This window comes from Candoia aspera, chromosome 2 (assembly GCF_035149785.1).
Source record: "Candoia aspera isolate rCanAsp1 chromosome 2, rCanAsp1.hap2, whole genome shotgun sequence".
Classification (NCBI taxonomy): Eukaryota; Metazoa; Chordata; class Lepidosauria; order Squamata; family Boidae; genus Candoia; species Candoia aspera.
The window spans coordinates 208,805,638-208,823,346 of NC_086154.1; the positions used below are offsets into that span (position 1 = coordinate 208,805,638).

The 17,709-nt window shown below is 35.3% G+C and overlaps 1 protein-coding gene across 1 annotated transcript in view; it reads left to right on the forward strand.

Annotated features, from left to right (window-relative positions):
* The window catches only part of FBN2 (fibrillin 2), a 147,609-nt gene that overhangs the window by 46,632 nt on the left and 83,268 nt on the right, over positions 1–17,709 (forward strand). The window contains exons 11-19 of the mRNA XM_063295264.1: positions 30–167; positions 7,112–7,231; positions 8,750–8,875; positions 9,244–9,366; positions 10,391–10,513; positions 11,092–11,244; positions 13,091–13,144; positions 13,475–13,600; positions 15,912–16,037. Of these exons, the coding sequence (XP_063151334.1) occupies positions 30–167; positions 7,112–7,231; positions 8,750–8,875; positions 9,244–9,366; positions 10,391–10,513; positions 11,092–11,244; positions 13,091–13,144; positions 13,475–13,600; positions 15,912–16,037 (1,089 nt within the window). The remainder of the gene's footprint in view (positions 1–29; positions 168–7,111; positions 7,232–8,749; positions 8,876–9,243; positions 9,367–10,390; positions 10,514–11,091; positions 11,245–13,090; positions 13,145–13,474; positions 13,601–15,911; positions 16,038–17,709) is intronic.

Below are 17,709 nucleotides of genomic sequence, written 5' to 3' on the forward strand. Positions count from 1 at the left end.
CTTCTAATAGTATCCACATTTTTCCATAGCGATACTTAATCAGACAATAGATATCTGTAAGCATCATCCAAATTTATGCTTAAATGGGCGCTGCATCCCAACTATTTCCAGTTACCGGTGTGAATGCAATATGGGATATAAGCAGGATGCAAATGGAGACTGTACTGGTGAGTGCAACTTCCAATTTCACCCTTTTTTCCTTACTATATCCTTCTTTAAAATATCACAGTTTTAGAAATGCTTTGTTTCTAATTCTACTACATTCTTGCAAGCTGTGAGGGTCTTTTGCAGCCTTCTTTACAATGAAGTTGATTGATACGTTTTAGATGAACTGATAATATGAAAATGATTTTTATCTGTACTTATCACACTGACATAAAGCTTATAAAATTCCTTAATTGAATGAAATGTTTTCTGTTGGAGGGTTGTTGTTTTTTTTTTACAAAATTTATATAAATTAGTAACATAATTGCTAGGTAAAAAATAATTAGAATATTAAGATGAAAGAATTTTTTCCCCAGTCCTTTGCCTCTCAAGACTTTTTGGAGGAAAGAAAAATAACAGGAAAGTCTTTGCAATACCTAGGTAATCAGATGAGTGAACAAATTTATATAGGAAGTATATACTGAACTATTAGAACCCACACAGAAGCAACTCCTTCAGTTACTACCTCTGTATTTCCCACTACGTATTTATGAATTCATCCATAAATCTCTTTATAGAAATATTGGTTTTGAAATAACTGGCTTGTCAAGAGAAAACAAAATAAAGTGTTTTGTAATAAATTCCCCTGTAAGTGTCCAAGACAGTACTTTGACATTCAGAGAGTAGGGAAGTGTTCAAAGAACACTGAAAGGTAATAGGGTAGAGTGGAATGGTGGGCAAATTACAATGATGTCAAAGTACAATGTGATTTCATGCAACTCTTGCTGGCTAGTCGTTTACTGAAAAGACAGAGAAGATTTTTTCTCCATTATGTATATACAGTATACAGCGTATGATGAGTACATGACAAGAGAAAGGCAAATATATACACACAGTCCACACAATTATATACGGAACCTCTGAAGGGATACAGTAGTAGCCTCATAACTGGATGTCCAGTTCAGCTATCCAAGCGATCGCTTCTGGTGTTGCTTCGTGTAGATCTTCTAAGGAGTCAGGGAACGCACGTCATGGGCAGCCTTGCACAATATTTTAATAGTTTGCATGTCAGCACCACAGTCGCAAGAAGGAGAATCTTTCCTGCCCCATTGATACAGAGCAGAGGCACTCCTTCCAGTATCGCATCTGATTCTATTCAATTTCGTCCAGACAGAGGGAGGCAGGTTAAAGCCAGGAGATTTGGAAGAGGGATCACTAATGACCAAGCCACGATGTGACAACTTGGACGATTCCTCTCTCCAGGCATTTTTAGGGTTGAACTGGATAGATGTTAGATGTATGGCTGTTTTCCAAGCTGGCCTACGAGATTTCAGTCTTGTGGTGGTCTGTGCAATATCCTGATGAATAGGAAGGGCCTTGTTGTTCAATATCCTTTATCATTTACCATTATCATTTTAATTGTTAATTTTATGTTGGTTGATCTGAATAGAAAGAAGATATTCTTTCTGTCAAATCTGGAGATAAAGTACTATACATACATTGAGATTTGCTTATCGTTAATATAAATATATTTGTATGGAACATAAAGCAAATACCTATAAAACTTACTAAAGCAAGTGTTCTGTCTTTCGTCCCTAAAGAAATATTAGTAAAATGGAGATGATTAATGTTTGTACATATATATATATATATATATATGTACACACACACACACACACACACACAAACAAACATACCTATCCTATTCATTTCTGGAATAAGCAGCATTATGCAAAGCATCAAAAATAATAAATAATAGTAAGCCAAAGAAATTAAGATATGAGGTAAGAAAAAGTAAAAGAAATATAATTCAGCCTAGTTTCCACCATTACCATTCATTCATTTTATTTTATTTATTAACCAAATTTATCACCACCCATCTTCCAAAAGGGACTCTGGGTGGTTTCATACCTCTCTAGACCTTTCTGTCTTTTCTTCCCCCATGTCCATACTTCCCCCATGTCCATACTTTGCTTTGTCTTCTTTAACCTTCCCTCATATCTCTTTTGAGGATTTTTACAATTTTATGAAATCACAACTTCCTTGGTCATCTTCTTTCTTTTGGTCCCTTCACCTTTATTCTTGCCTTTACCTGCAGTGTTGAGCAGCATTCCATTCTTGTCCATCCTTTAGTTCCATCATATACCGTTCGTACTACATTGAGCACAAATGCTTGACTCCATATTCACAGAATTTCATAAGTCATATGCTTTCTTTATATCATCAGACTTAATAAACTTTCACTGATACCTTCATCAGTGACTTTCTGAAGGGAAAAAATCTGGTCAACATACTCCCTGCCCAGTATCAGGTCTCAGTGCAATTCTCAAATATTGCTCCTTATTACTACCATTTCAATCCAAACTCTGTCAGACACCTTCCCAGATACCTTTAAGAATACACACCTGCAGTTTTTGCATTTACTGTTGCTACCTTTCTCTTTAATTCATTCAAAATAATTTCATCAAATTCCTTCTTAAGAATGCTCATTGTTTAGCTCTTTATCCACTTCCAGAACAAATTTTTTTTCCATAAAAATCACTTCGCATTTTCTCTGTTACTTTAATCTTAAGTGTTCCTTGTTCTCTTTGACTTTATTCTACACATTCTTCATGCAATTTTTTTCCTTTATACATTATATAGTAGCTTTCTCTCATCCTCATTTTTCTGCAGTAATTATCTTAATACCCATTTTTCAGCCACAGCCTGATCCTTCACCATTTCACCAAGCATCATTTTTCATACTTCCTAGTAGTACAATTCCATATACTTCTGTAGCACCTTGCAAAATAATGCTTTTTACTTAGATACAAGTAATGTTTATATCTTTTTCCCTTACATCCATTTTCCTTTTATTCTGTTGGGGGGATTAACCTATTTTCTAATGCTCTTCTCTTCCTGCAGTCATTCTACTTTCACTTTAGCGCATTTTTTCTTCACTTTTTTATTTGTATATCCATTTCCCCCAGAGTTCGTTCTTGACATTTCCAAAACAACAGTCTGTCCCACATTCAGAACCTCTCATCATCTTTATATATTTCAATAGTCTCAGCCTTTAATATAATGAACAATAAAATATGGTAAACCTACTTTTACATTTCTTTGCCACCTGAATGTATATATAGACTTAGATTTAACCCACCTATTCAGACAGACCTTTTTCTGAGCAGATACTAATCAATTAGTATTCTTAGTCACTTTCTGAATGGCCATCACTTTTGCTTCTCCTCATTGCCACTCATCATGGCTTTCACATAAGCTTTTAGTAAGACAGAGAAGATGTAGGCTAAGTTACCAGACTTAGACATACCCGAATACAAACAGTATTCTATTCTGGTCAGTGACTGTAATAAAAATGCTCTATTTATGTAGCATTTCTTGCTAATAGAAAGGATAGTGATAGTTTTGGTACATTTTGGCCAGTATGCCACACTCACAACCAAAGCACAGTTTAACTTCAAACATGCTCAAGCTCTCTATGTACCCTGGAGTCTCTACTATAGAAACCACCTTGCAAGCCACCATATTCTTGTGCACATCACGCCAGCTAGGAGGTTTATGCCAGATAATATTTATGGTTTATAAATACTTTGTGCCCACCAATATATTAAGAGTTCAATAATAACAATTTTTAAAATGTATTTATTCATGTTTGTTTGTTAATGGAATTCTTATTAGATACACCAAATGTAACATATATCATATTCATGACAAACCAGATGTAGTAGAAATATCAATAGAGGTTGGCAAGCTTGACCACGGACGGGTCCTTAGGGACAACGCCGGCTCCAAGGCTTAGAAACGGAGATGAGCACCGCCCCCTAGAGTCGGACACGACTGGACTTTACGTCAAGGGAAACCTTTACCTTTACCTCCACATCAAGCCAAGTATTTTATTTTTGTATGAAAAACGAATAGTGTTGTTACAGTATTAATTAGAATAGTGCTGTAACTGTCATTTTTGATTTTGACATGCATACTGCATGTCTACCAATGTGAACAAATGTTCCTAACTTCAGATTCTATAGAGTATAATATTAGCTGGACAAAAAAAGCATTAGGGGCCTGATGGATAAACTTTTGCATGTATAGGATTTTTGAAGTCTGTTTTATATAAATGAAGAAATTACCAAGACAGCTACAAGCACCAGCACAACAAAACTTCATAGAATCAGGTTTGTTATCACAATTGTTTGAAGGCCCGTGTTCCCATGTGGACCCTAAATCTGATTCCAGACATTGAGAATTCTTCCATAGGAGTAACAGGAGATTTGGGAATTATGCTTGCAGTATGGAACAGTGTTGTTTTAGTACTCTGTGCTCTCATTATCTGAGGATGCATAACCTATCTATTCAGTATAGAAAAGAGTTGCCTTGAGCGGGAACGATGAAAAGCAGAAGTATAAAAAAGATAGAGAAAAGGAAACAAAGGAAATATGTGGTAGATTAAATTGAAAAAGTGGAGAGGTCAGATGTTTTCATGCTGAACTAAAACACTAACTGGGAAGAAATATGTAGGAATAGCTCCAAGTGCAGGTGTTTAGTTGGGAGTTGCAAGAGTATCTTGGATATATTATCAGGCCATAGTAGGGCTTTCTCTGGGCAGAAACATACACTAATGGGAAATTCAAAAGAAATTTGGAGAAAGGAGTTGCAAGCAAGCTTTCTCCCAACTGGTTAGTAAACTGAGGGTAGTTATTCTTTTAAGAGAATAGAATTTATACCAAAAGAAAATGCTATAGAATTAATACCTGAGTCTGCAGGAGAATTAATGCATGAGTCTGCAGGAGAATTAATGCATGAGTCTGCACTTATGATGTATAACTAATGTTACAAATTTTCTTTATATTCAGGCAGTGAATAGCGGTTGTTTTCCTGACTATATTAAAAGATCCATTACTGTCCTATATTCAGGGCCTAGGAATCTCTTACTGTATTTCCATTTCAGGGGAGAGTAGACACTAGCGATAGCAATAAAACATTATTGCCGTTTACTTAAAATGAAACTACTCAAGATAATAGAACAGCATTCTTCTCAAGAGGTGAATTTTGACGGGGTTAAGACACCTTAATTTGTCTCACATCTGCAATGAAATTAGGATTACCAGATTGTGCTGCAAAAATCTGGATGATGGTGAGATGGCACCAAAAAGTGTTTCACTCTTTGCTGCTATCTAATGTTGATCTGAATTTTGCACTCCAGATCTGGTAGCCCAAATAAAATCACCCTTTTGAATTTGACCATTGTTTAATTGAGACTGAGCTTTATCTTGCATCTCCAATACCACTGTAGCAAATTTGTTGTTCCAAAAACTCTGGCTTCGTAGCCTGGCATGCAGTTTTGCCCAATAAAACATACCAAGGGTGGAGATAATAAAATTTTATTTATTTATTATTCAAATTTAATTACCGCCCATCTCCCCCAAAAGAGTGACTCTGGGCAGTTTACAATAATTTAATAATATTTATTCTGCGCAAAAGGTGAAAGGGGAATAATTTTCCAAAGCCAAGCACCAAGGCTCTCAGTTTAGCAAACTTTTATACATTTCTGCAAGGAGATACAAAGTAAAATTCTTGCAAGAAAATACGGAGTGAAAAGCAGTTTTTCAGCCTTGAAGCGATAAACTATGCAAACTGGAATTCTCAGTCTAGGATATGTCAGCATTGCTTTACTATCTTAGCATGTTTACAGCTTTTGCGAATACCTATGCATACCATCCTTTCTGCTTACTGCCTCACCAAATTGATAAGGGAGTTTTAACCTGTTGGCTAGTTTGAAATCTACAATGGAGGATAAGTGCTTTTTAATTTCCAACCTATAAATTTCAGCAAGGGAAGTGTTCTTTAATTGTACAACCTGTAGACTCCTCCCTTTTGAAGTAGGAATCTATACTTGCTGTGCTCTTGGTCTGACCAGGAATGTTCCTCATTTTGTTGTATGAATATCTGTGCCTGAAACAAAAGCTAACACTGTTTATGTTACTATATGTTCAAGCTTTGAATGCATTTCATTCAAAAACAAAAGTATAAATGGATATTCATTTAAACCCATGTGAATGAAAAGCATGGGGTTGGATAACAAATACATAATCCTTTCTGGGCTGATGCACACATGTGACATTTTGAGAAGATGCTTTGTGTTCTCTCACAGATATGTGCGCTTTTTCGAGCTAGGCACACATACTTTTTTTCCTAGGCATACTTTGTTTAGAAATGGGCAGAATGCCAAAGAAAGCATTGGGCTAGTCACATGTAATCTTTACTTTCAAAGAATATCTAAAGAGCCATTATTTTTTGTTCCACAATGATTTTGGCAAAAGTACTGTTGGAAAAAAAAATGCTGGATGCTTGCAGTTTGCTCTGCAGAATGCCAGTTGCTTCACTCCATTTTTAAAAAAATGAAGCAGCTTAATTTTTTAAGTCAGGTGGAGCAGGAAACCTGGCAGGAATGTAAGGAAATGTCTGCAAGCACAGTGCTGCCCACAATTACTTAAGCAATAGCTTTTCTGCAGAATAAGGACCTATGACTAGGGAATACTTTAATGTTACCTGACTTCTTTGATACCATATTTTGCTTTGTTTGCTAGTCATATTATATTAAAAACAGTCAAAACATTTATATCTTTATAACAAGATTACTAGAATCAAGAACAGAAAAAAAATGAGAATGTACTCAACCTTAATAATTAGTGGTATGTCAAGTTCTATGTTTGTTTCCTTATTGAAGAATTTATTTGCATAGAATAAAATACTATTTTCTATTTTTGAAAAAGTGAATGGATAGTTTATATTAAGCATGTTTTAGTTTGAGAATTATGATTAAAAAAACATTTTTAAAATGGTACATTGAATTAGTTTGTGATTGAAGTAAGCTAATTGTATTTGTTTATGAAATGCTGTATTTTGTGAAAAAAACTATTATGTATAAATTATGAAATCTGATTGCATTCTTTTCTGATCCCAACAGATGTTGATGAGTGCATATCAAATCCATGCTCTAATGGAGACTGTGTGAACACACCTGGCTCTTATTATTGCAAATGCCATACAGGTTTCCAAAGAACGCCTACAAAGCAGGCTTGCATTGGTATGGTTATGTTATTTGCACATCTATACATTCTATATATGTGTATATGTATGTATTCATCAAATTTATATGGAAGCCCATGTATGCTTATAATTGATCTGAGTCTGATCCTTCTTCAACTCTAAAAACAAGATTGTCTTGTCTGTTCAATAAACCATGACAATGATGTAATGTTTGCAGGTATTTAATTAAATTTATGGTATAGTGAAGCAAAATTTGAAAAACCGTGATTCTACACACATGTGTCTCATTTTGAGAATCAACAATGAAAAATTAAAGCAACATTCTACATGTACAGAATCTATTGCAGTTCCAATAAAATAGTTACTGGTTCTGTTAACAAGATTTCAGTAATTCTTTTTTCCAACCACATTTTACATTTTTTGCAAGTTAATGCTTGCCAAAAAAGGACCGAAAAAGTCTGAAGAAGCTTCTAGACCTATTTTGATCCTGACAATAGAAACAAAATTATAGCCCAGAGGCCTATTGATTCCAAGCATATATTGGTCTCTCTCTGCAACACTTTTGTTTCTTAGTAGTAGCAGATGCTGAAGATATTCTTCTGGCTGGGAGAGCTCAGATTTCAGTATGACCTCAGGTGAATCCAGGATATTCTGAGGCTTCAAAGATGAAAAGCTGTAACCCTCTTGCTGATTTGAGTGCTCCATTTAGATTATAATAAATTACTAAGTTGTATGTCTGCATCCAGCTTCTTTTCTCTTCAGCATTCCATGATTAACTCTGGAAGTTTTCAGTTAATATAATGTCTCATAGGTCTTCACTGCAAGCATATGGTTACTAGAACTGAACATTGTTCTAAATCTGGTTATCTGTTTTATTCCAGAAGTTATCATAACCAGAGGGGAATTCATACTAAGCAAGGTTCAGCAGAAGTCCCTGTTCAAGACAAGAATACATGTTCAAAATAGTCCTCAGCCTATTTCCACGTGGGGGGGAAATGGTTTTGGGAAAAACATATCAGTCTAAATTAGAGCCTCAACAGTGGGTATGGATTAAAGAGTCCTGATTTGAATTGTGTTCCTTGCAACTACACATTATTTTTAAGGCTATGAAGGCAACTGATACTTGGAGAATGGCATCTTGGTTATCTTGGTCCTTGGACAGGGTCATAGCTAAGTTCGTGTAGTTAATTTTATCTCTTAGAAAAGGATACCTGGGCCCCTTCTTAATCTGCCAGCAACTTTTGGTCAGTTAAAATTTGTGGTTTTAAAGATAAATAGTGATAGGGTGGATGACATCAGGAGTCAATGTATTTGAAAAGTTGAAGGGATTTTTTAAAAAATATGTTTTTATATTAGATACCCATTATATGCTTTGCCTACATGCATCTTCTTTCTTGCTGCTCCACCTCTGATCTCTTTAAGTCCCACATCTGGCTCTTGAGTCAGAAAACCATTGGATACCCAAGATTTATAGGAGAAGAAGGTAGTCCTAAAACTCTAGCAAAGAAAATAATAGTTGGCTATTGAAATGTTTACTTTTATTTGCTTTTCTCAGACATTGATGAGTGTATTCAGAATGGCGTCCTTTGTAAGAATGGTCGTTGTGTGAATACTGATGGAAGTTTCCAATGCATTTGCAATGCTGGCTTTGAACTGTCAACTGATGGGAAAAACTGTGTTGGTATGCATTTCTTATTTTATTTTTAAAGCAAGTTCTGAATTAATCATTCTGTTTGAGTCATAATTGCTTACATTTACTGCTAATGGGAGATGCATCTGCCCTGAGTAAAGCTTGCAACTTGCACTGCTAAAAATGCACTCCAGGGATTAAGAAATTATATTGAATGCTGTCAGGATTTGGGGTGTGGGGTAATGGGAATTGGCACAAGGAGGAAAATTAGTAAAAACTGCCTACCTCCTTTTGTCCTGAATCAAGAGCTTCCATTAGATCAGAATCCTATCTCTGAATAGGAAAAGAAAATCTTTTAGGATTTAAAAAAGGATTTCAAATTTTATTTCAGTTGTAATCTCTAATGCATTATTTTCCAGATCATGATGAATGTACAACTACCAACATGTGTTTGAATGGAATGTGTATCAATGAGGATGGCAGTTTCAAGTGCATCTGTAAACCTGGGTTCGTCCTGGCTCCTAATGGACGTTACTGTACCGGTATATATATTATACCTATCTTGATGAGACCAGTATTTGTGTAAAAAGTTGTATACTTATTTATTTATTTATTTATTAAATTTATATCACCGCCCATCTCCCCCAAAGGGGGACTCATAATTGCTTACATTTACTGCTAATGGAAGATGCATCTGCCCCGAGTAAAGCTTGCAACTTGCACTGCTAAAGATGCACTCCAGGGATTAACAACAACAACAACAATAACATTAAGTTTATGTGTCGCACGCCTCCCAGTGACTCTTATTTTTTATGTGTTTCTGCATTTGAAAGTGTAATGGAAATATTTATTATTTATAGCATGCATATGCTACCTTTTTGTTGCTAAAATGTTTAATAAGATTGCAGAATTAAAAGCAGACGCATCACTGTAGCTACACATAATGTTAAGCCAGACTGTTTTCAATAATAGCTGTTGAACAACCATGGGGAATTAGTTATATGGAATGCTAATTTCTAACATAAGTAAGAATACTTCACAGTTCTTAGACAATCTTTTTGTGCACGGTCTGGGATCCCACTGATCTCCAGGACCCCACTAATAAAATTCAGTAGGAAATCAGTGGCGCTTCTTTTTCTTTTGGCTTGGGGAACAAAATATAGTCATTAAGATTTTGGATAAGTTTAATTTAAAATAGCAGAAAGAAAAATAAGCCAGAAACTCAAATAAGAGAAAGAGAAAAACGGCTCCATTCCATTCTAATTCCTTTATGGTGATATGGATCTGCTCTTGGCTGCAGAAAATCGTTTCTAAAAAGTGGTCCCCAAGCACTCAACTACATTAGGGTATAGGTTTTATGAAAGTTTGAGGACGTACCACAGCGACCTTTTTAAAAAATGCTAGGAAAAATCTATTGACTGATAAAAGCCATATTATCTATTCATCAAGCAAGCCTATATAACTCAATAGGATTCTTGATTTTTTTAAGCAATTTTTGAGCCATTGGTGTTCACATAGGCAGTACTAAATTTAATTATGAGTACTTATTTCTTATTTTCTTAATAGATATTGATGAATGCCAGACTCCAGGTATTTGCATGAATGGCCACTGCATTAATACAGAAGGATCGTTTCGTTGTGACTGTCCACCTGGACTAGCTGTTGGAGTTGATGGTCGTGTTTGTGTAGGTAAGTATTTTTTTTCTGCATTAAGAAAACATTACAGGTCTAGCCTACAGCCTTGGGATTTACTAGTGGTTTCCCGCTAGTACTAATTGAGTCCAACCTTGCTTAATCTTTTTTTCAAATTAGCCATGCTCATTTAAGTATTATCACCTGTTGCAACAATTATTTGTTAGATTATACCCCCCAAAATGTTAGGGATAGCAAAACATGGATTCATTCATACCTGAAATAGCATTTTTTTATTTATCCATCCAATTTGTCCCCACCCATCTCTTCCCATTAGGGGACTCGATGTTTTTCTCCAGAAAATTAATTGATAAACTTTAGTATGATACATAGGAAATAACTTGTAACATAGGTAGAATACCCACTTAGAAACAGTCCTTGAATGTTATTACATAAACCACGGCTGGATGTTGATATTTGATTAGTATGGAATTTTACAGAAATTAAGTTTTGAATTCCATATGAATCCATAAATTTAAGGTGTAAAAATTGAATTCATTTTTCACGTGAAAATACTTATTTATATCATTATGTAGTAAGACAATTTATGTATTTCTTTTTCCATCTTCTCCTAGATACCCATATGCGAAGCACATGCTACGGTGGGATCAAAAAGGGGATATGTGTACGCCCTTTTCCTGGAGCAGTGACAAAATCTGAATGTTGCTGTGCCAATTTAGACTATGGCTTTGGAGAGCCATGCCACCCATGTCCTGCCAAGAATTCAGGTAATGGGGTATCATTCTGAATTTCAGAATGATATGAATAATAAATTATTATCAAATGACAGATTATAAATCTTGTATTTTTAAAAGCAGTTTTTATTGTGAATAATCTACTACCTTTTTTGTTAGCAATGCAAACAAAGAGAGGAAGGGGCTTCTTTTCCTGTCTCCCAAAATACTGTATTATGGCTCTTGGACATTTGTTTTCTGCTGGGTTTTCAATGGTGTTTCAAATCAGTTTCAGTTCAAAGTATATCTCCTTGTTTTTCAGTGGGAGTTTTAGTACTTATGTGTGTTTTTCTGTAGGAAATATTGTTTGGCTTTAAAACACTAGTAACATACATCCCTGTCTCCCTTTAAGGTTTATATTGCTTAGTGCATTACACACTGCTTATATACAAAGAACTTGCTTTGCATAAAAAGGTCAGAATGGAATGAATTTAATTTTAGTAAAAAATAGAGCACTAAACAGTCTGTATTGAAGGATAGCACAAAATAAGAATGTGGAAAGGAAAGTGCAGGTACAAAAGGGATGTGAGGGCGATCTGGCTGCAACATCTGTCACCTCATTGATTGCCAGGGTTGATTTGGCTGATTTGGCTGATCTGGCTAGGCGGGTGTCCCCTTCCTCCCTCACCTCTGCATGTGCGCCCCTCCCGAAGCTGCACGCTCGGTGGAAGAGGATGACCATCCCAGATAGGAGAGTACTGATCTTCGGTCAAGGGTATATGATAGCTGCGCTCCCCTGCTAGAACCCCTAAACAAGCAGGTACAAAGGACATTCATAATAAATTAATCCAAAAATTAAATGCAGTTGAATTGGATTCAAATGCTGAGCTGGATTCTGTTCCAAATAGCTTATTTACTCATATTCTCTAACAATCTCATGCATATGGCTGAGTATTTGTTTATTGTAGATCAATTGCTCTGTGGAGTCCTTGGTGCTCTCTGAGCTTAGGTGTTTGCTTGCAGATGTTTCATTACCCAACTAAGTAACATCATCAGTGCTAGTGAGTGTTGGGTTTGGTCTCTGTTGGGTTTGCTCTCAAGTAGCCTGACCCACCAACACTACTGGTAGGGCAAGCTACTGTTTATAAACAGGGAGCAAACCCCATACTCACTAGCACTGATGATGTTACCTAGTGATGAAACATCTGCAGGCAAACAACCAAGCTCAGAGAGCACCAAGGAATCCACAGTTTGATCCTAAGCTATGTATATTCTCTTCTATTGGTATCAATTGCTCTGAATATTAACAGTAATAGCTCTTAATTTTTTAAAATATAAAAATAGAGGATATTGAATATAAAACAAATACTTTCAAACTTGTTTTTAAGGTAGTAATACTTGTGTTCCAGAAAATTATATGTTACCAGCTTTGCCAATGGTAAATTATTAGCTGAGATACTACTCTATTACAATGTAGTGTAATTCTCCAGGGATTTTGGAGCCTGTGGAGGTTGGGTGGTATGTAGTACACAGTAATATTGCAAAATTGAGCAAGATATTATTCTGCACTGTAAATGAAGATATAATCTATTGATAGTAATAGAAGGTTTGTTTCCATGTAAGTAATATGGCTGGACATGAGTGTGCTTATCTTATTTAGAATAACTATAGTGACATAAAACTAAAATAACATAATTCTGTTATGTTGCTGTTGTTTTAAGAAGTATTTTTGAAATTGTTTTATTTATAAGTGAATGAGATTATTTAATGTTGAATTGGATGTGAACAAGAGGAGAACTTTCAAGGAATTTAATTCCATTCAGTAAATATTTAATATCAAAAGTTAATATAATTGCTGTACTTACATTATGCTTCACCATTTTTATTTTCTCACGAGAAGCTGAGTTCCATGGCCTTTGTAGTGGAGGAGTAGGAATTACTGTGGATGGAAGAGGTAATGTTCCATAATAATATACACATACGGAAAATACATTCAGGACTCTTGTGCATGTAAACTGTTATAATGACTACAGACTTTTCTTCAGAACTACGTATTATTTGTTTCATTCTGTTTTAATACATTGTAGTATGTTGGATATTTTGATGATGCTCTTTTTAAATAACAATGTATATGTCCCTAGAATTTTAACTAAGATTTTTTATTTTATCTATTGATGTTTATATTAAATATAAATAAGTAATGACCTTGTATACAATATAACATTTTGTTTTTAATAAAAGGAGCTGCAAAAATATACTTTGACAAATTATATTATTATTGCAGATATAAATGAATGTGCTTTAGATCCTGATATTTGCTCTAATGGGGTTTGTGAAAACCTACGTGGCAGCTATCGTTGTAACTGTAACAGCGGATATGAATCAGATGTTTCAGGACAAAATTGTGTTGGTATGTTATATGAAGATTCATTTTGAGACTGTTATAATAACTTAAGATTTTGAATACACAAAAAGAATATTGTCCTTTACTATGAAATCACTTACTATCACATAATAAATTATTGACCATATATCATGTAACAATTATCAACAATAATTGTTAATATAAATAGTATATTTAATATTATTATAAATAGTATATTTAACCATATAATAATTATCTTCCTATATTATGGGGAATCATTCCCCTTTTGTAATTCATTTTAGTTATTCTATTAAACACTGCCATCTTGTGAGATGTAGGAAGTGTGCCTTCTCTGCTGTAGCCCCACCCACTGGAAAAGCATCCCCACAGAGATACAGATGGGCAGCTGGGAATGACCTTCATGGCTTAGATAATCCCGCTGTTATCTAAAATTATCTGTTTATGTTTATTGCAACTATTTGTCTTGAATTTTTTCAGCTAATACATAGCTATTTTGAAGTCCCATTTAACTGTAACGGCAGAGGACCATATTACTGGCAAATAATTAATTGACTCCAGATGTTCCCTTCTGTATGGACTGAAGAGCTGTTTCATATATCACATTACTATGTGGAAAAAGTGGAACAAAATAAGATTTTTGTTGTATAAATGATGTTTATATAAGCTTTTGAAGAACAGCTGTTGATTATGTTTCTTCTAACTCAATACAACCTAGCAATCCTATTTTTAGATAGGGAGAGAACATTTATTTCCTTTGAAGATCTTTGGATCTATAACCTTTACCAAAAGCAGGAGATGCAGCAGGAAATGTGATTCAGCAATAGACCAGAGAAATTGAAGAATTTATAATATTTGTAAGCTTATTGCTCCTACTGGTCATTGGCTTTGATTTCCCTTTTCTCAAGTACACTTTCCTAACAGGATCTTTTATAGAATAGGGCCTTTAGGCTGTCCTACAGATATTGAGTTCACTGCTACTTTGTAATAGATAGGGAGGAAAGTCAAACCATGTCAAGGTTCAAGGTAGATTGAAGGGATTTTGAGGGGTCCAGGTTATATTATCTTTAAATACTTTTTTTCTATTTGTTTATTTACTTGATTTTTAAACTACCCATCAATCCACATGTTTTCAATAAAAACACCCCTTGGCAGAACTCCTGAGACTTCCATTTTGTTCCTGGGGTTCTCAGGGTCTCCTCAGGAATGGAATTATCTTTGGAACCCTCAACTTCTTCCTCATCCCCAATCTTTCTGAGAGGTTGGGATATACATTACCCAAAATTTGTTGTAGATATATGCAGGAGTCTCCTGTCATGGTAGCCCTTACCTCAAATAAGACACGGACGCACTTAGAGGGACTAAGGATTTCCGAGTTTATTGAGGTAGAATGCGTACGGAGAAAAAGACGGGAATGGGGGTGTGGTAGCAGGGTGCCCCGTTTATACTTTAGTGGTGGACCTTGCTCTCCTCCACCCCCCATTGTCCCCAAGCCGGGTCCGGATCGTGCTTAGCGCCGGTATCGCTCTCTGATGGGTTTTCCGGGCTATCTCCGATGTCTTCTCTTTGTTTCTTTGCCTCCGTCCGGTGCAGGTGCGTCCCCCGGGGTAATGGGTGGGAGTTCCCCCGATCCGTTGATGGGTTCCATGTCCTGTTTGAGTGCTCTTCTATTATCTGGTGATGGGTTTTGGATTAGTGTGCTTAAGGGATTATGTGTGTGGATGATGGGACAATGGTTGACCCTTCCTCTTTCCTGATGTGCATGTTCCCCGTTGTGATGCACTTATGCCTTGCAATGGGGAACATGACACTCCATACTTCCATACCTCCTTACTAGCACAGGATATAGAATAGGAAGCTGCAAAGGCAAGTGAAGATTTCATTTTTCTTCAGTAAATACCATTTCTACTTCTGCAAACAGGACTCCTCCTTTAATTTGCATAATATATTAAACAGAATATTTGTCAACAAAATTTAATGAAATGCTTATTGTTTCAGTCACATTTTCCACATTTTGAACCCAACGAGAACTATTTGTGAGAATAATTTAGTTTCTATATTTGTATAATATCTACTGCAATAAAAGCTAGTTCTGTCAATATGTATAATACAAATAATAACCCTAACTCTGCACATCATAAATTAGATTAAAGGATACCCTTTTCTTTTCACAATTATATTTCAATATGAGACAGTCTATTATTGAAAAACTACATTATTTAAAGATTTTTTGTGTGAATGGTTGGTGGTGGTGAATGGTGGTTCCTCTATAAGTTGCTCATAGAGGAACAAATTCTCTAGCATATAAACTAACTTGAACTATTAACTTCTTTTCTAGACATTGATGAATGTTTTGTGAATCGATTACTCTGTGACAATGGCCTTTGTCGAAATACACCTGGAAGTTACAGCTGTGTGTGCCCAAAAGGATATATATTCAGTGGTGAAACTGACACATGTGAAGGTAATAATTCTTCATTGAAAAATAGGGATTCTGTTGTTGAATCAATTCTCTCATTAATTTTAAATCTGATAATATTAATTGATATAAAGTACTTGATTACAGTCTGAATTCATCCATTTAAAAAAAATCTAATGTAAAGTGTCAAATCTGTTCATTATTAATTTTTCAAGTCTCTATTTTAATTTTTTTTAATCATGGAGACTAGTTAAAATAGACAAATGCTATTTTAGAGTCTGATTCACTAAATAGTAATATAACTTTTTTGGACAAACAAGAAGCACCTGGAGCTAAACTGGGACCTAACTTGTTGCATTAATTTTTAAGTAGTTATGGGTGGATTGGATTATTTTATAGAGTAACTATTCCTCTGAATGCTGTTTCCGGAAGATGGGACATGCCATATTTGCCCAAATATCCTGGAAGCGTGTTTGTGCTATTAAATGAGAACTGTGTTACTGGGTTTGAATTTTGGACTATAATCTTTTGGAAATACTACAAAGTTAGCCTGATCTAGATAGCTTTCTAAAATATTACCTAACATTAACATTTGTTGAACTTTTACAGCATGTGAAATCTGCTTGGAAAAAAAAAAGTGATGTGAATTGTCTTGGACATATACTTAGCAATTTTTTTTCTTTTTTAATCCATTCAATTGTGTCTGATTCTCAGAGACTGCCTGGACAAGTTCCTGCAGTTTTTTTGGCGAGGTTTTTTCAGAAGTGGTTTGCCATTGTCTCCTTCCTAGAGCTGAGAGAGAGTGACTGGCCCAGGGTCACCCAGCTGGCTTTGTGCTTAAGCCAGGACTAGAACTCACTGTCTCCTGGTTTCCAGCCCAGTGCCTTAACCACTACAATAGTGGTTAAAAAAAAAAAAGCTGCTTCAATTCCAGTTGATGAAGTGATCTGCTTTGAGACAGTATATTGCCATGGAAAAGTAAGGCACCTCCAATTGTTAATGTGTTCTGTGTATGCAGATGGATGTTCAGAAAACCAGCAAAATCTACTGAAGCGGCCAGCTCAGTGAAGTGGTGGCATAGCAGTTTTGTTGTGGCGGCTAGAACTGGAGTGGTACTTTGTACAGTTGAACAGGAACAATGTGCTTCTATAAGATTATCCGTATTTGTAAAGAACAAGATGTCTTGTTCTAGAATTCCTTCATTATGGCCAGTGGAATACCTAATCTTAGATACCATTTTACAACAAGTTGAAAATGCCTTATTGGAGCTCACTTTCTTGATAATAAAGGAATGGTCTGTTTAGCAGGGACATACAGTAGCCAATAGGAATTCTCAATTCACTTGCAGGGACACTTCAATTTTAGCAGTGCCACCAATGAAGTGGCACTTCTCAGAGTCCTCCCGAAAGTTCGGTAAATGGGACTTCCCTCCTAATGATTTCCACATGCCTTATGGTTAACATGTACTCTAGAAATGTCCGCATTGGTTCACTCTAAACAATCCCAGTTTCCATCATAGTCAAGGTAATTTTAATTCCTTGAACACTTACTTAAAATCTCACAAGGCTTTTAAAAATCACATTTCTATTGTATAATCAGGGTACATAAAAATATCTGTAAAAAAAAATATACGGGCATGTTTTCTAAATCGATGCAACAAAGAATTACATTACTATAAGGGTTATTTTATGTAACATAAATCTGTTCAAATGGAATT